Source organism: Spinacia oleracea, chromosome 4 (genome assembly GCF_020520425.1).
Source record: "Spinacia oleracea cultivar Varoflay chromosome 4, BTI_SOV_V1, whole genome shotgun sequence".
Lineage (NCBI taxonomy): Eukaryota > Viridiplantae > Streptophyta > Magnoliopsida > Caryophyllales > Amaranthaceae > Spinacia > Spinacia oleracea.
The window spans coordinates 186,408,871-186,431,244 of NC_079490.1; the positions used below are offsets into that span (position 1 = coordinate 186,408,871).

The 22,374-nt window shown below is 36.3% G+C and overlaps 3 protein-coding genes and 1 pseudogene across 4 annotated transcripts; all 4 read left to right on the plus strand.

Annotated features, from left to right (window-relative positions):
- Positions 1–424: 424 nt before the first annotated feature.
- LOC110782622 (AT-hook motif nuclear-localized protein 25) lies at positions 425–1,943 on the plus strand. The gene has a single exon (XM_021986790.2). The coding sequence runs from the start codon at positions 758–760 to the stop codon at positions 1,577–1,579; it is 822 nt and encodes a 273-aa protein (XP_021842482.1). The 5' UTR covers positions 425–757; the 3' UTR covers positions 1,580–1,943.
- Positions 1,944–2,586: 643 nt separating this feature from the next.
- Positions 2,587–4,375, plus strand: LOC110782581 (probable WRKY transcription factor 65). 2 transcript variants are annotated; one of them, XM_021986747.2, is made up of 3 exons: positions 2,587–2,981; positions 3,127–3,273; positions 3,618–4,375. In XM_021986747.2, exons 1-3 carry the CDS (start codon positions 2,836–2,838, stop codon positions 4,189–4,191), a joined length of 867 nt encoding a protein of 288 aa, XP_021842439.2. In that variant the 5' UTR covers positions 2,587–2,835; the 3' UTR covers positions 4,192–4,375. The 2 variants fall into 2 exon arrangements, with proteins under 2 accessions (XP_021842439.2, XP_021842440.2); XM_021986748.2 differs by having other exon boundaries at positions 2,589–2,981; positions 3,130–3,273.
- Positions 4,376–6,782: 2,407 nt separating this feature from the next.
- On the plus strand, positions 6,783–11,230 carry LOC110782624 (protein FAR1-RELATED SEQUENCE 5). The gene is made up of 2 exons (XM_021986791.2): positions 6,783–9,192; positions 10,781–11,230. The coding sequence occupies exons 1-2, from the start codon at positions 7,048–7,050 to the stop codon at positions 10,952–10,954; spliced, it is 2,319 nt and encodes a 772-aa protein (XP_021842483.1). The 5' UTR covers positions 6,783–7,047; the 3' UTR covers positions 10,955–11,230.
- A 2,060-nt stretch (positions 11,231–13,290) lies between these two features.
- On the plus strand, positions 13,291–18,529 carry LOC110782797 (chaperone protein ClpC1, chloroplastic-like; annotated as a pseudogene).
- Positions 18,530–22,374: the final 3,845 nt, after the last annotated feature.

Below are 22,374 nucleotides of genomic sequence, written 5' to 3' on the forward strand. Positions count from 1 at the left end.
GATCGGCACAGAGTTTAAGGGACTTGAATTGACTTATTTAATTTAATAGGTAGTAGTTGATAGTGGGGTATTATTTTAATGTAGTTAGTGGGAAATGTGTAAAGGGGTGGGGTTGGGGAGAGTAGGGGTTGAATTTTTAATTATTTTTTGTATGGAGTAGGGGGTAGGTGGGTTAATAGGGGTGGAGTGAGAAATAATATAATATTGTTAGAATATTTTCATTTTTAGAAACATGTCAAGTATTAAGGGACGACCCAATAAGAAAAACAGGTCAAGTATTCCATGACGGAGGGAGTAATAGTACTATTGACAAAAGTAGTAACAGTATTAAGTAAATAATTAATTAATAATTAATTAAAGTTGGGGGTTCCATAATGAAAGTTGAAGCAAAATAAAGCCAAAACCCCGGTAATAAACAATTATATCCTCCATTTTCACCTTCTCAAAAAGCACGAAAGTTCCATACCTCCATACCTTCCCAGTCAAGAAAGCATTTTCTTTCTCTCTCCTCTATTCACCTTTTTCTTCTTCCTCTGTATATGTAATTCTACCCTTCAACTTCTCCACAACTTTCTCTCTCTTCAAAACTTTGAATTTCTCCAATTCTCCCTATTTATTTCTGTTTTCAAAAACCCCTTTCTGTGTTCATTTCATACTGCATTTTTTGTATTATCTTACTTCCGTTCAGACATTTTAACAAACACTTGGTAGGCACTGGTGCAGAACATAGGAATTCAAATCTAATTGGGGGAAAAAGATGCTGGAGCTTCAAGTAGACACCACCAAATCTGAACCTGAACCCGAAACCACCAGCTCCGGCGGAGGAAATACTAACAGCGGCGGAAGACGGCCCAGAGGTAGACCTGCAGGTTCAAAAAATAAGCCCAAACCACCCATTATTATTACCCGAGATAGCCCCAATGCTTTGAGATCCCACGTTTTGGAAGTTTCTCCGGGGTCGGATGTGGTAGAATCCGTCACCCATTTCGCTCAACGCAGAGGGAGGGGCGTTTGTGTCTTTTCCGGTACTGGTGCTGTTACCAACGTTAATCTCCGGCAGCCTGCGGCACCGGCTGGGAGTGTGATGACGTTGCACGGGAGGTTCGAGATTCTTTCAATTACTGGGACTGCTTTGCCGCCACCGGCCCCACCTGGGGCAGGTGGGCTGACAATATTCTTGGCGGGCGGGCAGGGGCAGGTGGTAGGTGGGAGTGTGGTGGGACCATTGGTAGCCTCTGGGCCGGTGGTTTTGATGGCGGCGTCGTTTGCGAATGCGGTGTTTGATAGGCTACCATTAGAGGAAGGAGATGAGAGAGAGAGCGCCAATAACAACAATAGTAATAATAACGCCCTGGTGCAACTGCAACCGCTACAACAGCAACCACCTCCACAACAACAGTCACAGCCGCAGCAGCAGCCGACGGCTTCGCAGTCTTCGGGTGTAACAGGGAGTGTGGGGCCACTTGAAGTAGTAAACTATACAAGCTTTGGTGGTGGTGGTGGCGGCGGTAGTGGTGGTGGTGGTAGTGCAGATGGTCAAGGTGGCAATGATGTGTTCGGATGGAGGCCACATTTTTAGCTTGATTTTCTCATTTTTCGAGTCGTGGTGTGACTGGTGTCATTTCGTCGAACAGTTGGTGGGCAAATAGTAAAAGAAAATTCAATGCAAAAGTGGTGGAAGAAGAATGAGAGATGATGACGAGCTCCCAAATAGAGGTACAAATTTTGTTGTAAAAAAAGAAAGATCAAACTTGTGCAAGTTGTAGAGTAGTCACTCAATCTCTTTTTCATAATTTTTTTAGATCTTTGTTTTATTCATGGAATTGTAATTTGCACAATTGCATGTGGTGAGTAACTTTGGGTTTTTATTTTCAACTAATTTGTAGAATTATTTTTTCTTTTAATGAATTATGGAAAATTGGTCATCATGAGTTTTTTCCCCACTCAAATTAGCGCAATGGATAATACAAAATACAAATGGGGGTCGAAGGATTCCGATCTTTAAATCTATTGTAAAAATATACTCGATTTTAACCAATGATTTTAACTAATAGGCCAATATCTCGTCGGTGATTATCATGCAAATGTTGTTGTTTGGTAGAGTATTTGTTTTTGTTATTAGAGCAGTAGCATCACTATACAAGTCGTTTCAAATAGTATCACTATACAAGTCGTTTCAAACAGCGGTGAGACAAAATTTAGCAATTTCATTACAAATTTTAAACAGAAATTTTGGCACCTTCCTTACAAATTTGAGACGGATCGAATCTCATCATATCTATATAAAACTTCGTCTCAAGCATTAATTAGAGACAAATTTTAATAATCCTTCTAAAATTTGAGATGCTTATTTCAGTCTTTAATAATTTATACTCCGTAATTTTGTAATCAAAATAATGGTTGTAATTAGTCAATAATATTTATCGAAAAACAAAAACAATAATTATTTAGAAAGGGATTGAGGGAGTATTTAGTATATATTCTATAGTCTATACCTACAGAATAAATTAATTAATCACCAAAAACTTAAAATAATAGTTGTAGTATTATTTGAACAAATCAACTAGTTTAAAGTTGGCCTTGTTGCTTAAGAACACCCCAATGGCCAACCCTTCTGTCACACCACACATCAGCATGACACCCCTTTGATATTAAAAGGACGACATATCCGTTTGATTCTTCTTCTTCTTCTTCTTCCATTATTCATTTCTCTCTAGCTATTCTCTCTCTCTTTAAAGATCATTACAAACAAAAAGAAGCTTTTTAGAAAAATAATAAGATCATAGACAACGTACGGGTGCGAAACGGAGGAAATTAAATCGGCCTGGAACAAGCATGGAAGGCAGCTTAAGTGAATTGTACGGAAATGTGAAGTATGATATGGATATGGATATGGAAATCACGTCGGACAACAGTGGAGATAACTCTCCGTTTTCTACCACCTTCAGCGCCTGCGCCTCCATATCCTCTCCAAAGAGAAGGTTAGGCTCTGTTCTCTTCACCTTATTTTCACTTATTTCACGTCTGATAAGATAAGATAAGATAAGATAAAATAAGACACATGTCCATCATATATAAGATTATAAGAACAACTGTGACTAATTAAAATTCCTGTTTAATTGATAGCAGACGAGCTATACAGAAAAAGGTGGTGACGTTTCCACTCAAAGAAGTCCAAGGATCTCGATTCAAAGGCGAGTGTACTCCTCCATCCGATTCATGGGCTTGGAGGAAGTATGGTCAAAAGCCAATCAAGGGTTCACCTTATCCTAGGTACTCCGTACTATTTAACTTTTCCCTCAATTCTTTCTTACATGAGGGTATAATAAGATACATAATACCAACTATAATTACCCAATTCATTTTGTAGGAAATACCCCCCATATAGTTCATTAGATCGATCTCGTTTTTCGATGTCACCAACTACTTAATTATCAACATATCCACAACTTTGATGATATGGTGTGTACGTTCATTCTTGATTGTAGACTAAATTCGGACTATGCATATATATTGGATTATAATATTCTCGATCGAATTGGTTTGCTAGTTTTATGTGCAAGTAAATTGGTGGATTATGCTCTAATTTGTTTGTTGCATGTATTCAACTTTTGCAGAGGATATTACAGATGTAGCAGCTCAAAGGGATGTCCAGCTAGGAAGCAAGTAGAAAAAAGCCGTGCAGATCCAAACACATTAGTAGTCACGTACTCATACGACCACAACCATCCTTGGCCTATATCGCGTAACCACCACCAAAACCGCCACAACAACGTTGTTGCTGCAGCCGCCACCTCTTCAGCTCCTACCACCGCCGAAAACAACAACAACTCAACAAGGGTCGTCTCCTCCACATGTACTACTAACAACAAATCAATGCAAACCAAAATAGAAAACAACCATGTTGCGTTCCAACAAAATAATGATGAGCACGACCAGTTGCTCCCTCCAACAGACGAGCTAGCGTGGTTTACCTCCGACCATCAAATCCTCGAAAACAACTTGTTATTTAGTAACTTGAACGATCTAGACATGGAGAAAATCTTTCCAATGAGGGAGGAGGATGACTCCCTTTTCGCTGACCTAGAGGAGCTCCCGGAATGTTCAGTGGTTTTCCGGAGGGCGGCTGGGGTGGTGGCTGTAGAAGAGTGTAACTTGCCACCACCAACATGGTGTGGGGCCACCGGTTGAGGTTGGTTAGTTAAGGGTATCACCCACCCTTTTGTCTTCATTAGTGTGCTGGCCTAATTATCTTATTAGCCAAGGATTATTATTATTAATAATCAACTCATATTAATTATAGCATGAAAATATAATAAATCAAGGAGGGGACTTACCTTACGCCTTAAGATAATCAATCTTCACACTTTGCTTACGTTGATAATTAATTTTATCATGATATTTGTTTTCTTAATTACTTTTATTTTGACGTTTAATTAGGAGAGGGATAATATATTAAATTAATTAATTTAAGTATACTTTAATTATGTGATTACGTTGGATGTTTAGGGATTGTGTCTTTCAATTTTCAGATTAGTTTCCAGTATGTAGTAATATTATATACTACATTTCCGTAGTTAACGGCTACATTTCATGAGCTATTGTTCAAATCATGTGGTGTATTAATTGGCTTGCATTATGCTTGATCTGAATATCTCTTTGGCTGCCCATCTCATCTTGTGCCTCGCAACGATGGACTGCAGGCGATTTCTGGAATTGAGTTTTGCGATATGATATTGTTAAGATCTGACCCATGAAACATCACGTGTGACAGTCCCACATTGACAAAAGAGAAGAGAGTTAATCACTTAATAAGGCCAAGGGGCTACTCCCCTTATTGTCATATGGTTTTAAGGTGGAACCTCCTACAGTACATCTTGTTAAGTGGACTCTCTCTCTTGGTGACGGGTGCGGCCCATACCCGTATTTAACAGATATTGTTGAATTGCTCAAGCAAATTCGGCCTCGATTTCTCAAATTGATCTTTTGGGTATAAAATTCCCTTTATAATTCGAGAAGAAATGCATCTTGGCCGGGTAGTTTGGTATGAAATCTTCTTAAATTACTATGAACTTTTGTGTAACATGCAAGATTAAGAACCTTACCTTACTTACTCCGTATCTCTCTTGTTTGGTATAGAAAAGTTAATAGTGAGGAAAAGTTGGATAAAAATGGAGTACTAGAAAAGGAAAAAGATAAAAGCAAGAGACTTTAGAAGCAGCTAATTTGAGGATAGGGTGTAAGCTTACCCTCAATAGATTCTTTGGATGGGCCTACTTTATGACTTATGATTACCCTTTGTTTCTTTCTTTCTTTCATCCTAGGGAAGGGTGGGTACGTTTGAACACCGATGGAGCTTTAAAGGGTAACACCTCGGGCCTAGGGGTGTAAATGAGGTGAGACTCTCAATAAACTAGTCGGCTGCAGGTTCAGATTCGGTTAAAGGTTGTTCATGTTTGTTTATTTAATAAGTGGGTCGAACTTGAACAACTTTTGAAACTCGTTTTATAAACGAGCTTGAACATGGACATATGTATGTTCGTTCATTCAAATTTATGAACAACTCGTTTATTTATATATGTTCGTGAACAAGCTCGTCTATTTATAATCAAATTTGCCATACACAATTGTTTTATTATAAATAAAAATCGCATTTGACTTTTAATACCCTCAATCAAATTTATCAAACATGCAAAGATATTTTTATGATGGCTACAATTAACAGTTTTGTAGTCAACATGATCTAAATAAGTCATAACCCTTTATACTTCCCGTTCAATGATATATTGCTAAATAATCTAGAGCCTAGACTAGTCATATATCTTTACATTGTTTTGAAGAGATGATCTATCTTTACTTTGACCACTTTAATGGTAAACGTTCATCTACGACTAGTTTTAAAATTACGGTTATGATGTTTGGAGTAATTTTCAACTTTTGTGCAGTTTTCAATTTTTGTGCATTTTCAACTTTAACAAATACTTTTTCGCGATGTAATTAGAAAATTAAGGTTCCAGTTAGGTTTTGTCGTTATGCTAGAAAATTTAGAGTAAAGAAAGTTGAGGGTCGGGCTTCGAGCAGATCAAAAATTTCTAAATGTGGTCCAGGCCCACAGATTATAGTACTGGATCTGGCCAGACCGTTGATCATAAGCCTAATTCTACTAAATTTGGCATGCTTTGTCGTACCATGGTTCTCATGCTTTTCCAAAAAAGTGACCCAAACCCGGCGTATGGCCCACGACTTCATGCCAATGCAGGCCGATCCTCGGGCGGCCCATCCACATCCGTCTTTGATCCAGAGTCGATGCTTAGGGCTCGTTCGGTATCGTTTTTTGTTCCAGTTTTCTGTTTTTTACAAAACTAAAAACCAAAATATGAAACCACAAAAAGTAGTTTCCAGTTTTTTGTTGTCAGTTTTCAAAATTAACATGATTACAATAGGTATGCCTACTTTTTAGTTGATAATTCAATATAAATCATATGACTTACAAAACCAAAAAACCAAAAACAGGTAACTGACAGTGATACCGAACGGGCCTAAATTGCTGATTGCTGATTGCTGATTGAAGCAGGTCCTGGATAATTCTTCAGTTGGGCCATTTTTTTCACCATTCTTATATTACTGGATCATACAGCCATACAGGAGCAGCAGGACCTCATGAAGCCCAGAACAAAGTATAAGACTGGGCTATATTTCCGGGCTTAGAAAATGTTAGCCCAAGCCCAGTTAAATCGACCAAGATCAAACCATCAAAAAAATGGATCAAACGGTAAATAACCATCTAATTTCATCAAAGTAAAATCAGATGGAATTCATGAACTCCACCCACAATCGTTCTCTCTCTCCTCCATTATCAACCTTCAATCTGTTCTTATTATAATCAAATCTTCTTTTCTAAACCCCTAAATTCGATTATTTATCACAAAAATTTCAATTTCCCCCCAAATTTCAATCTCTCTCCTCCAATGAAAAAAATTCCCAGAAACCCTAAAACCCATTTCCATCTTTAATTCAATCCCTAAATTGCCCCCCTTCAATTTTCAAATGGAAAACCAGGTCTTAAATTTCGATATAGAATTAGGACCTGGGACCACAATCTCCGACGACGCCATTGAAATCGACCTCCCAGAAACCCCATTTCCTCTATTCTCCGCCATTGAAGGCGAATTGGTAGAGCTGGAACCCTACGACGGTATGGAGTTTGAGTCCGAGGAAGCCGCAAAAGCCTTTTACAACTCGTACGCGCGTCGAATCGGTTTCAGCACCCGAGTCAGTTCGTCGCGGCGTTCGCGTAAAGACGGCGCAATTATTCAACGCTCCTTCGTTTGCGCGAAAGAAGGGTTTCGTAATTTGAACGAAAAGCGGACGAAGGACAGGGAGATTAAGCGTCCTAGGATGATTACAAGAGTTGGGTGTAAAGCAATTTTGTCTGTAAAAATCCAGGATTCTGGGAAATGGGTTGTGATTGGTTTTTGTAAGGAGCATAATCATGAGCTTGTACCTCCTGATCAAGTGCATTGCCTCCGATCGCATAGACAAATTTCTGGGCCGGCAAAAACGCTGATTGATACGTTGCAGGCTGCTGGGTTGGGGCCAAGGAGGATAATGTCCGCGTTGATTAAGGAGTATGGTGGGATTAGTAAAGTGGGGTTTACTGAAGTTGATTGTAGGAATTATATGAGGAATAATAAGCAGAGGTCTATGGAGGGTGACTTTCAGCTTCTAATTGAGTATTTGAAGCAAATGGAGATGAAAAGTTCGGAGTTTTATTTCGCGGTACAAGGGGATGGTGATCATCATTGTTCTACTTCCACAGGTAATGTTTTCTGGGCTGATGGTAGAGCTAGGATGAATTATAATTATTTTGGTGATACTGTTACTTTTGATACTACATTTAGGTCTAATAGATATAGATTGCCTTTCGCGCCTTTTACTGGGGTTAATCATCATGGACAACCTGTGTTGTTTGGGTGTGCTTTTTTGATCAATGAGTCCGAATCGTCTCTTGTTTGGCTGTTTAATACATGGTTGGATGCTATGTCGGGGAAGCATCCGTTGTCCATAACTACTGATTATGATGCCACTATTAGGTCTGCTATTATGCAGGTTTTTCCGGATACACGACACCGGTTTTGCAAATGGCATATGTTTAAGAAGTGCCAGGAGAAATTGTCTCATGTTCTTCTTGAGGCTCCGGGTTTTGAGGGGGATTTTCACAAGTGTGTTAACTTGCCTGAGTCGGTTGATGAGTTTGAGTGTTGTTGGTTGTCAGTTTTGGATAGGTATAATCTCAGGGATAATGAGTGGATTCAGTCGATTTACTCTGCTCGGAGGCAGTGGGTTCCAGTGTATTTACGAGATGCATTCTTTGCTGAGATGTCAATTACACAACGTAGTGACAGTATGAACTCGTACTTTGATGGTTATGTGAACGCCTCCACCAATCTTAGTCAGTTTTTTAAGTTGTATGAAAAGGCTCTAGAGAGTCGAAATGAAAAAGAAGTTAAAGCTGATTTTGAGACTATGAGTAGTCCTCCTGTTCTTAAGACCCCATCTCCGATGGAGAAACAGGCCTCAGGACTTTACACTACAAAAATATTTATGAGGTTTCAAGAAGAGTTGGTAGGGACTTTGACTTTTACAGCAACAAAGGCAGATGATGATGGGGAGGTTCTGACTTATCAAGTAGCAAAATATGGGGATGATCGTAAGGTGTTCCGTGTCAGATTTAATGTTTTAGAGATGATAGCAACTTGTAGTTGCCAGATGTTTGAGTTCTCCGGACTTCTTTGCAGACATGTATTGGCAGTGTTTAGAGTGACTAATATTCTTACTTTGCCCTCTCTTTACATTTTGAAGAGATGGACAAAGACTGCGAAGAGTAGTGTTATATTGGATAATCCACATGGAAGTACTGTGACTAGTTATCTAGAGTCGCATACAGTCCGCTACAATTCCCTACGTCATGCAGCTTTCAAATTTGTTGATGAAGGGGCTAGTAGTTCAGAGACATATGATGTTGCAATGGCTGCTTTGCAAGAGGCAGCAGAAAAGGTCGCCCAGGCTTTAAAGAATGTACAAAGAAGTTCCTTGGCAAATGGGCTTATTAAGGACTCAACAAGAGAAAGAGGCTTAAGGGATAAAGTCAGCCATGCCAATGATGTGAGCCTCAGTGAGCAAGTGTCTGAGGTACATGGGAAACTCTCTGACATTCAGATAATGATATGCTTGTGCTTCTGGCTTTATGACAAACAAATGCTATGCTTGAGTTTATCTGTTTGTTCTCTCTTTAGTAAAATTGGGATATATTATTCGCTGGTATTCTTTTTGTTACTAATAGAATACTTATATGATAGCTTGAATCTTTCGTTTGTGAATTTGGTTTAGGAGAAAAAAGAACATTTGACATTGTTTAAGGATTCTGAAGATTACTATCTATAGGATTACAGATTCTCTGTACTAACCTAACTGTGCAGGCTGTCAGGTTCTGTTCTATCTGACTGCTGGATAAAATATACAAAATAGCTTTTGTACTCTTTCATAGAGCATCTTCGTCGGAAAGGAGTCAAAACCTTCTTTTTAGGTGTTCCTAAAGGGTCTGATTGACTAGAAAATCTTCTTTATAGCAAAAAAGAAAGAACGAGTCACTTCCATATGGTTTATAGTCATTTTGATGTGTTAATGCTTCCCTTAGGTTTGGTTGATCAATCTTCTATTCTGCCACCCCTTCTCTTTTATTGCAAATTTGCACCCTATGCCATTTCTCTCTGAGCTCCCTGCTGCTAGGATAGCTCTATTTTCAGTCGAACTTTCAGTTTTTAGAAGCATGTCATCTCAAATAGAATAAGGGGAATGTTTAGGGAGGAATGGCTGTTTCTTAAGAAGCAGCTTCTTGTGGTCATAATTAGGCAGAGAACATAGGAATGAAACGTGCTTTACATTTTATACATGCAACTTGGTCCCTTGCTTCATAAACTTTGCAGCCTCTTTGCACAGAGGCCACTTCCATTAGGTGATTAGCCTTGTGATCTGAAACCTAATAGCTAATGACATTTGGAGTCATTTGACCTCGATTAATAACTGTACCCGATTAATGACTCAATTATGATTTAGTCCATCTGAATCCCAAGTTCCCAACCCTATATTGAGGTGTTTGACTGTGACGGAGAGTAAACATTTCATACATTTGAAACTCTGTTTGACATGGACATGACAGGAGGGATTGTAGGAAATTGGTATGGTCGAATTGAGTTGCTTATCTGAGCTTATTAAGGATCACTCAACGGAGCAGACACATTAAGAAAAAGTCTTTGTAGAGTTGTAGCAATATAGCCTATTTGATATTATGGCAAGGATACAATTATGTTGATGACTTGAGTTGTAACCAAACTTGTTATTTTTAATCTTTTTTCCAGATAGTATAAGTGAAACGAGAAGTGTGTGATTATGAAGTGTTTTGCTGGAATAGCATACCTGTCTATAATTTGGTGTAATGGTGAATTTTTCTTAGTGAGCTAACCGTGTCCAGATATTTTGTGTTTGACTCTAAACTGGGTTCCAAATTTCTTTGTTCTTCTTTTTACACCTTTTATTTTACTTCTCTTGAAGTTGACAAATATGATAAAGTCTCTGTCTCTGTTTGTTTATATGCAATCAAATAAGCTTGAAACCTACATTGATTTAGTTATTCACGCTACAGCTTATTGAGCAATAGGCATTGTTGACATGATCAGAAGCTTACTCAACTATCTAATATATTCTCTGCAATTTTGCTTAGGATTTCATGGACCAGAAAATCAGAGAACTTAGTAAGGAGCTAGAATCAGCTAGCCGAAAGTGTGAAGTTTATCGAGCCAACTTGCTTTCGGTTTTGAAAGACATTGAGGATCATAAACAACAACTAGCAGTGAAAGTTCATAATGTGAAGATTAGCCTCAAAGATTCCATTTAAAGATGCTATGCAATTGCCTGTACTCGATGTATATAGAGTACGAGATATAATTTTTTTCTTTTAGCTCAATTACTCATTTATTCCCAGATATTTTTTTTTTCTTTTTCTTCATTAGACATTGTACATTGTGTGGATAGTAAAGAGGTAGGAGTTTTAGGCCTTTGACATAAATTGTATGTGTCCTAACATCTATATTTGTAATTAACAGATTACACGAGCAAATCAGTTTTCCCCTATATTTTCTGGAATAAATGTTTTCTTTGTGTTATTAAGTGATTTTGATGTTAATTGCTGATTAATGGATTGATCTGCTAGTTGTGACTAGACCTGTTCAACGGGGTGGGGGCCCAATAAAAGCCCGAGTCCAGCCCGTTTTTAAAAGGGCTCATCCCTTTATTTTTATATATAGGCTGGGCTCTTAACGGGTTTGTGTTTTAACGGGCTTTTAAAGGGCTGAGTTTGAGCCCTTACTGATAATATTTTAACAGCTTGATGGGTCAGATTCCTCCATTTTTTTCCTTCCCCATCTCCATCCCCTCTTTCTCTCTCCTCTTTCTTTACCCCGTCCATCTTCCCCTAAGGTAATGGGAAATTGTTTTGTCATTTTCAGCAAAGTACTTATTTTGGGGAGGTGAGGAAGAATGATGTTGCACCTCAGTGGCGGCGCGGCGCTGTCCGGCCCGGATCCAGCCCAGCCCTTTTAGGCCCAACCCAGCCCGGCCCGTTGAAAACACGTAGTAGACCAGGCCCGTTTAACTTTGGCCCGGCCCGACCCAAACCCGGCCCGTTGAACAGGTCTAGTTGTGACTATTCCATCACGGGCTACTTTCAAGTATTAGTTGTGCAGGGAAGCGCACATGTTGTTGAAAATCTGCAGTTTGGTTCAAGTGTTCATTGTGCAGGGAAGCGAATATGCTGTTGAAAATCTGCAGTTTGGTTCAAGTGTTCATTGTGCAGGGAAGCGAATATGCTGTTGAAAATCTGCAGTTTGGTTCAAGTGAAAGTTGAGTTCTGATAATTTGAAGTAGATGGGCGGATATGCTGGTTATGCTGGTGTATTACCCGGCAACTTCAGGATTCCCTAGTTCTGTGGATTGCAGATGAGATGTTGAAGATGAAGACTCATTCATGACAATATCATTAATGTCTCAATATATTTGATGACAATATCATTAAGGTCTCAATATAGCGGTCTTATGCATATGACCGTCTAATATGAGACCTACTCAGTTTGACGTCCCATGTTTGTCAAATTCTTCATTTTTTTTATAATTAAATGTAAAATTCTGCATTTTTAGTTTTAGACAATTGTTTTTTATCACCTAAAACTTGTATTTACCACCTTCAAAAAGATATAAAACTTGTTTTTCCACCTAAAATGGAAAAATATATGAAATCGTTAATGTGGAAAGCCACAATAACGGTAATATCTTTGATATTTTATCTTTTAACATGATTTTAAGTATTAGAGCGACATGTAGGAAATCTAATGGTTTCAACCAATGAAAAATATGATTTTGAATTAAAAAAGTCGAGTGCTATATACCAACAATTAGGTGCCACATAGGTATTTTTATTAATTATATTAAAATTACACATATACAATTTTATCCAAAGTCAAACACTCTGATAAAAAAAATCTAAAACGAAATTCAATCCAGAATAAAAAAAATAATCTAATATAATGTATAAAATATAGCAGTTGATATATATATATATATATATATATATATATATATATATATATATATATATATATATATATATATATATATATAAAATAGTCTTATTTTAATTTAACAATTTATAGAATCCGTGCATCGCATGAGCCAGAAACATATATGTCGTATTAGTTATATATTTTGTCATATCTTTTGAAAGTATTTAGGGAATTATTTCTGATACTTCGTGGGTAGTACGTTCTAACTTCAAAGATAAAATTATGGTAATTAATGAGTTTGAGACCTGTGAGCCCATGAATAAGAAACACAAGCGATTTACCCCTATATAAACTTTGTCGGCTTTTATGGAGTACTCCCTCCGTCCCTTAATACTCGCACCGTTTTGACTGGACACGTTTGCCAATGCACAACTTTGACCACCAATATCTTTAACTACATATTATAAAAACTTAACAAAATATTAATATTTTGAAAATATATATTAAGATAAACCCAACAATATATTATATACTAACATTTGTTTTCATATACTAGAAATAAAATATGGTCAAAGTGAATTATGTGAATAGTGCAAAAAGTCAAAACGGTGCGAGTATTAAGGGACAGAGGGAGTATTAGCCTTTTAACCTATAGACAAATACGGAGTACAATACAATGCCGTCTCCAAAGTTCGTGTGGAAGAATTTTGAGTTGCTAAGCAAATATGGTACAGATTTGACTCATAAGGCCGAGAAGGTAACCTGCGAATTTCAGATGTAAACAAGGTGTTTATATACAGGATGTTTTAAAATTTTTGACACAAATTTGTGAAATTCTTTACAAATTTGAGATGAAATTTTTAGAACTTCATATACAATTCCATCTTAATTATTATTTAGAGATCCACAATTCTCTCCACCTCAAATTTAAGATGCTTATGAATTCCGTCTCAAAATCGAGCTCATAATTTTGTAGGTTAGTACTCCCTCCGTCTCTTTTTGTTTTGTACGTTTGATGTTTTTCACGCGATTTAACGACTATTTAATGTGCATTGAGATTCCTCTACTTTTTTTTTTATTTAAACAAGAAAAATTACGTTTATTTATAATGTTTTCACTTTTATCAAAAATATGACATTGGAAAAATGAAAAATATTTAATGTCCAATGGATTTAATTGGTTAAAATAATATTTGAGCACAAATTTTGATAGAATATTAATGCATTATGTGACAATATAAAAGGAAATGTAAAAAACAAAATGAAACACCCAAAATAGAATACGTAAAAAAACAAAAAGAGACGGAGGGAGTAGTAATCTTGAAGGCTTTAACTATGAGTTTTACTGATCTTTTATGAGTATAAGAAAATAATAGTCCATCAGAATCTTATTAAATTAGTCTCGATAATGTTTATACCCGGCCCCTTTGTGTTTGTTTTTCGTAGGGTGAATTGGACCCGGCTATTTGGAGGGAAAGAGAAATTGAGCATGTTATGCAAATTTTATGCAAAAGGAGGAAAAACAATCCTTGCATTCTAGGGAGCCCCGGCATTGGACTTACTTCAATTGTCGAAGGCCTTGCGCAACGAATCGTTAATGGTTTAGTTCCTCCTCAATTCCTAGGGAAAAAGGTCAGTTTTTGTTCTACTGCATTCCCTCCATTCCTTAAAGATTGCCTCATCGTAATATTAAGAGTAGACGAGAGAAAAAGTTATGTAGACAACGTAAAATTTGTTGAATAAAGTATATTACTCCCTCTGCCCCATGCACCAATGGTGCTTTATTGAGTTTTTGTTTGGTTCAGTGGGTAGTAACTTTTCATGGGAAGTTCCATTTCGTAGGAAGTAAATTCCCTTGTTACGAGGTTGATTATGTTTGGTTGAACTTGAAAATTTATAAATGATGGGAATTGACATGAGAAGTATGACTTACCAAGGGGAGGGTAGGTAAGACACTTTCCATATTCATAGGAATTTCGACTTTCGAGTGAGTTCTAATTTCTCCATTACTCACATTTCATACCAATCAAACAAGTAGCTATGTGTATACGAGGAAGTATTTGCGCATATCAGATATGTGCTTGGAAATACATATCATAGCAAAAGACAAAATAGGAAAAAGGACAAAAAAGAAATTAAATGGTACTTTTTAAAACAAAAATGGTACTTTTTTTTACAGAATGGTACTGTTTTTAACAGAATGGTACTTTTTTTTACAGAATGGTACTTTCTATTTTATCTTTTAGCTATTTGTCTTTTAGCTGATATGTGTCTGATATGCGGAAAAACAACCTCATGTGTATACTCTCCTAGTAACTTCACACTTCCCCCTCTATTTACGGTAATGAGACAATCTTTTAAAAACAGCCCTGAAAGACAATTGTGACAAACAAAAAGGTATAGAGCTGAGGGAGTAGCTTATACCTATTAGTATGTAGAAGAGATTATTCGGGATCTGGGCCGTTCTTTGAGGGATGGAGAGAGTATTAGCATAATATAACTCATGTTACAACATCTTTATATTCTTAAAATGTGCAATAACTATATTAATTTGAGTATAACTTTTCAATTAGTATATAATCTTGCTACATGATGAAGTTTGATAAGATTTTCATTGCCTTAGCGTAGGGATTATTGAATTAATTTCTGTTTGAAAATCTATGTACTACAATTCTGATTTCTGCAACATATAAAATGGTACAGGTTGTCGGGATTAAGAAGAAGGATATGTTTGCGGGTTGTGAAGAACAAAGGTTGATTGCGTTGATTGATGAAATGAAGCAAACTGAAGGAATGGTCATTCTCTTTGTGGATGAACTTAACCTTCTTACACTCTTCGGCGACAAGATTGATCAAGTAAGGCCTTGTTTTATTTACCTTATTCGTATTGTTTATTAGGTTAGATTAGACTATACTGGAAAAACAAAAAAAAACACCAGACCAGAATCAGGTGAAGGGAACAAAGCCTAAACCCTAAGCCGAGAAAAATTCTCTTCGACTTTGATAAAAGGTCGTGTATAGATTATACACAAACTCGTTGTTGTTCGTTCCCCCAATCGACACTACAAAAAATTGTACCATTAACGACGGGAAATCTCGTCGCTAAAGGCCAATAATCATTGATTAATGACGGGATTTCCTGTCGCGAACCCGTCATAAAAGGGGGCCGTCGTTAATGGAAAATCCCGTCGTTAACCCGTCGTAAAAGACATTTGCGACGGTTGTTCCCGTCTTTGTTTGGTTGTTAGCCCGTCGCAAAAGGGCTTTTGTGACGGTATTTTTAACCCGTCGTAATTAGGTTGTCGTTACAAATTCTTGTAGTGCGATTTGTTTCCAAGATATGTATGTTGACGTTAAGAATTCAGTGCATAGGTGCCTTAACAAAGAAAGAATATCAAACTTACATCGAGTCAAATACAACGTTAAGATAACGTTACCAATCCATCGATGTGCCAGAGCCATCTTTTAAGGAGACCCTCCAAGTGTTGGAAGGTTTTGCAATTACAATATGGAGAGCACCACAATGTTGATTATTCGGATGAAGCTTTAGTTGCTGTCGCTCGTCTATCAAGCCAGTGCCACAGGTAATTTATCTTCTATACCTCAACCGTACCGAAAATGATAAAGGTCGCAACATGCGACCTTTAACCCGTGTCACAATAATGACGTGACATGTTTATGTGTCATGATTTAAATTGGAAATTAAAATATTTAACATATATTTTTTATTATACATGTTATAAAAAAAGGTAGGAAAATCTTAATATTCTAATTTTTTTTCCTTTTTTTATACCGGCTACCTTATTTACATATTTTTGTAGTAGAAATATTGAATTAATAGTAAAAATATTATGATGACGCGTAGCCTATGTGACGTTTATATGTACCAATTAAACCGCGACACGTAAGATTGTGACAACTAAATGTTGTCGCAACTTGCGACCTTTATCATCGTCCCGTACCGTACTCCATAATCTACCTCTGTTTCACAATGATTTTCATTATTTTTTATTTAGTCAATTTCATAATTTTTTTACATTGTGATTTATATTATTTTGAATATGAAAATATTCCATCTTGTCCAACAAAATTTATATTTTTTTCCTCACTTTCTGTTACTTTATTCAACTTTTTTTTCCCAATATATACTCACCCACCTTTTGTACTCTCTCTTACTTTGTCAATACTCCTTCTGTCCCTTTTTATTTGACCATTTATCGTTTTAGGCCATCCCTAAAAGATTGCCCCATTACCAAATAAAAGCTTATGAGACACAACTTCATTCAAACATATAATACATTTTGCGTACCACCTTGGTCTCTTCTCAATTCCACACAAACAATTTTTAATAAAACGCAACCAATTCTTAATAAAACGCGCAAACTATTAAGAACAGAGGGAGTATAATTTTATTGTACACATCTACCTTTTTACTCATTTTATCACATTAATTAACCGTAGAGATGATTATAAAAAGCACGTAGTATATGCGTTGTTTAACAGGGAGTTTTGTACGCAAATTCTTATTTACAATGGGTGTACAATAAATATTATACACCGGAGTAAAAGTAAACTCAAAATGCTTAAAAGTTAAGCATATATATGTAAAAGTTATCTATTTTTTAGTGCTTAAATTTTTCATTTTAGTAAAACTTATTTCTTCAAAATAACTAATAAATGTATAAAATCAATCATTTAACCCTTTAAAATATTTATCTATCAATTTTTTTTTACTAATATAAAAGTTAATCAAAACTAGGTTAAAACTTGAGAAGGCGATAGACATGATCGACGAAGCTGGAGCTCGTGTGAGCCTTGAAAAGACGAAGACTTCAAGAAATAAAAGAGTAGTCACCAAACAGGATATAACAGACCCACATATGATGGAATCTAAGCATGTAGGATTATCGGAAGGAAACTCTTTAATTCGAAGAGTAGGAACCCAATTAGGGAAGTCAAGAGCACTCCTCGATATGATGGAATCTCTTAGGAAACATATCATTGGACAAGAAGAAGCCATCGAAGCACTTAGTTGTGCCCTCCTTCGTGCTCGGGCCGGAATTACGGACCGTAGACGTCCGATTGCAAGCTTCATTTTCACCGGCCCAACCGGTGTGGGGAAAACGGCTCTAGCCAATGCTATAGCTATCGAGTACTTTGGTTCGATGAGACACGTAATCAAGCTCGATATGAGCGAATACAAGGAATCACATTCTGTGTCGAAGCTCTTCGGTTCGCCACCTGGTTATACTGGTTGCGGAGACGGCGGTCAGCTTACAAAGGCTGTCGAGAGACAACCCGAGAGCGTAATCATCTTCGATGAGGTTGAGAAGGCTCACGCTGACGTCTTCAACTCTTTGCTTCAAGTTCTCGAAGATGGTACGTACTTTGACTGATTCGAAGGGTTCGAAATCCGATTTTACGAAGACCATCATTATTTTTACGTCCAACATTGGTCACAACTTGTTCACGAACGAACCAACTTACTCCTCAGTTGACCTGAAGAAGCGAGTCATGGAGGAACTGAACAAGTTTTTCAGGCTCGAATTGTTGAACCGGTTCGATGATATAATAGTGTTTCGACAAATAACGAACCTCGATGATTTGAAGAAGGTGTTGGACATTATGCTTAATAAACTATATGAAAGATTGAAAGAGAAGCAGATCGATGTAGAGATAGAGGATTGTGTCAAGGATAAGTTGATTAAAGAAGGGAATGATCCTATCTATGGAGTTCGACCGTTGAGAAGGTGTATTACTAGGGTTATCGAGGATGCCTTAGCTCAATGGATTGTCGATGGTGATGTTGGAGAAGGGGACTCACTAATAATTGATCTCGATAGTCATGGTAATGTCATCAATAAGGTTCCGTCTGATCACAATCCATTTTATTGCCTTAGACATGATCATGAATAAGGTTTGGTCTGATCGAACAGAGTTTAATGTATTGTAATTGACTTATTATTTAATTAGATAGTACGAGTAGTTGATAGTGGATATTTTTTTATTTTAAATATGTAGTGGGAACTGTGTCAACTTCAAATTTTAAGAGGTAGCTAGTGAGAAATGACTCACTTTTTAATAGTTTTTTAGGGATATTAGGATATAGGTGAGTTCATGGGTAATTATAATATTAATAAAAGTTTGACATTTATAAAACCGGTGCGAGTAATCAATAGACGACTTTATAAGGAAAATGGTGCGATTTCTACTTTATGGTCTTATATTAATGTTTTATGTGAGAGATTTTTAATTTTTCCTAATCTATTCTGATTTTTCTGATTTAAACTAACAAACCATAAAGATGCAGAGAACAAAACCTATGCCTTTGTTTTAGATATAGTCTCGCAATAACTTACGGTGATACTAACTACTTCGCTCTTTATTTTGAAAGTCATGATTTATGGACGTTTTTTTTTTTTTTTTTTGGTTGTTGTTGTTGTTGATTTGTGGTCGTCCTGGTCGATATATAATTCCTCCCCATGTCAGACAATATGACAATGCATACACTATTTTGACTTTTGGGATTTAATTAATTGGTTTTATTTTTTAATTTTTATTTAACGGTAATTTATGCATTAGAGCATGATCAGCCTCAAGTCTTAAGACTTAAATTGTGCTTGTGTGGCATATGACTCATCAGTTTTAAGACAAGACACATAGAAATTGTAGCATTGAAGTAGGCGAGTCTTAACAAAGTCTTAAATTGAGTCTTGAAAAACTAAGACTCAACTTAAGACTTGGGGTGTGAGTTAAATTAAATAATAAAATTATTATTGTACATAAATTTACAAGTCTTAAATGAATTTTATGGGTGAAAAGCTAAATTTGATAGAATCTTAAGAAGTCTTAACAACAATTTAATTATTAGAAATTAATGAAATGCTGACATGGCAATTGAAGAAAGTCTTAAGACAAAACCCCCTTAATCTTGCTCTTATGTGCTTATTAATTAGTTAAGCAGTTATCGTATTACTTATTTAATTAGCCTATGGTAAATGACCTTTTGGTGTATCTCGCATCTGATAAACCTCATTAGGCTCCATATATGTTTCTTCATAATACATTCTACCAGCTCAGGCGTTCAGCATATATGTTGTTTAAAGCATATAATAGCGTCTAACATCGTCCTAACCGTAATTGTTTATGGTCCCTGTGTAAGTGTGCAACTGCCATGAGAAATAATTCTATAAATAGTATCCCACAAACTTATTCTTGGGTTGCGTCTGGGTGTGAAATTGTCAGAAAAGAGTAGTGGACTTAAATATATACTCCGTCCGTCCTTAATGTTCTTCTCATTTGAAATCTTGACATTATTCATAATTGAATAGAATTTTTTGAATTATTATCAGTATATAAGAAAAAATATAGTCATGTGGGGTCTTATTTGATTCGTCTCAGTGAGTACTTTAACAATATAAAAATTTTATAATTTTTAATAACACGTAATTAGATATATTAACGATGTAAAATGTGCACTGGCAAATGTGCCAAAATGAAATGGGAAGAACATTTAGGAACAAATGGAGTAAATTATAAATGAGTCACTAGTCTTTCCTTGCCAAGTTCATCTGCAAGGAATTTTGCTCCGCAGTTGTGTTGTCAAGTTGTTTCAGAATTAATGAATTATGTATCAGGTTTGCTCGTTACCATTCAATCTTTTTATATTCTGTATGCTTCAACAACATGCATGATAGTTTTCTGTGATTTAACTCGGTAAAATACAAAGTTGTATCTGATTGTGTATATTGTCTTTGTATTCTCATTTAAGGGAGGTGACTATGTAATTTACTTCTCGTATTTTGTACGGATTCCAACTTTCCATGAATTTCAGTTATCCTCATTTTTTATTTTTGAATTTTCACTTCCCACATTTTTAGATGTGAACCAAACAATCTCATAGTCCTACACATATGACCTACATCATACAATAAGCAGCAATGATTGATTGCCTGATTTATACATCTTCTATTCTCTATTTGTAAGGTGCATTCTCTTATACCAACATAAGTTGGTGGAGTTGGTGGGGAACTCACCTTGTGACTTGGAGGTCACAAGATCGAGCCCCATCAACTGCGAAATGCTTGGGAGTGGCTCAAGCGATGACCTGCGGAGCTGGGCTAGTTCACCTGTGCTAGGTGCTGGTTCAGTTAGGGTCCCTTCTTCTTACCTATTAAAAAAAAAAAAAGGTGCATTCTCTTCGCTGAATAAAACCCACTTTCTAAACTTATCTAAACCTAGAAACTTATAAGAATTTGATTGAGACTTATAGATATTGACCTGATTGAACTTATTAGACCCTCTATTCTATAAGGGAACTCCTGAGGTCATTAACGTAAATGACATTTTGATGGTCCCTATTGCATAGTCTAAAATGCCTCTAATAATAACAAATTATACGGACAAATTAACATGTATAATTAACAGCTTAATATTACTATTGACAAGTTACACACAATGAAAATGTAGAAAGTCCCTTAATTAATCACTCCATAATTTACGTCCAAAAATCAATCATCTTCCTCTTTAATTATGTTTTGACTTGTTTTCTATTAATTACATTCGCACGTAATGCGTGCATATATGACTAGTTAGAGAATAAAGGAAGTATATTATTCCCTCCATCCCATTTTAAGTGCCACAAATGGAGTTTGGCATGGTGTTTAGCACAAAAAGAAGACAAGAAATAAAAACTTTATATATATGTAAATTATTTGGCCCACCTATAAAGGAAGTATATTACTCCCTCCGTCCCATTTTAAGTGCCACAAATTGAGATGAATATGTAAATTTGTTGGCCCACTTATAATATAGATATGTTGCAATTAAATTGGGACAATTACATAAGAGAATTGTGACACTTAAAATGGAACGGAGAGAGTATTATTCATGACGTACTTACAGTCACTATACAAATATCCAATATGAATTATTTCTTACGTAGTATACGATAGAGAATTAATTAAACAAAGAAAGAAATAGTAAAGGAAGAAGAGAAAAATAGGAAATTAGAAATACACGCTAATTAAACGAACAAATGTAATACAATGGGCGTCATTGTTTATTTAGGGGAAAAGAATTATTAACCATTAAGTAATTAGTAATGGAGCATTATAAAAGGGTTGTATTCGCTTAGAAATGTTGTATCATTGCAATTAAGAGTATCCTCAAATATTTTAAAAAAAAAGTAACAAAATGAAGACCCTCTTGAAAATAACTAACCCTTCGATAATATTGGTTTTATTGATAAGTTTTAACGTTGTTATACAACATGGAAGTTGCAGGGTTCAAAAATCACCAAATTATTTTCTTCCTGGAGACCAAGAACAAATCAAGGGGGTAACAGATAAGGCAGATAAACTAATTTATTCACAAACGAAGCCTAAAGGATCTCCTACTCCTCCATCGACCTCATCCGGTAATAGTGATATCTGTCACGGTGGCAGATGCCCACCAGTGTTACCAAAGAAGTCTAATCAACTACTTTTTTCACAGGCTAAGCCTAAAGGATCTCCTGTTCCTCCATCAGGACCATCATCAGGGGATACCCCACTTTGCCCAGGTTCCGGATGCAGGATGCTAGAATCACAAGTTGATCTTCATGGAAAAGGGACAACAAATAAGGATAAATATTTGTTTTCACAATCTAAGCCTAAAGGATCTCCTACTCCTCCATCGGCCTCATCAGGTAACAGTGATATCTGTCACGGTGGCAGATGCCCACCAGTGTTACCAAAGAAGTCTAATCAACTACTTTTTTC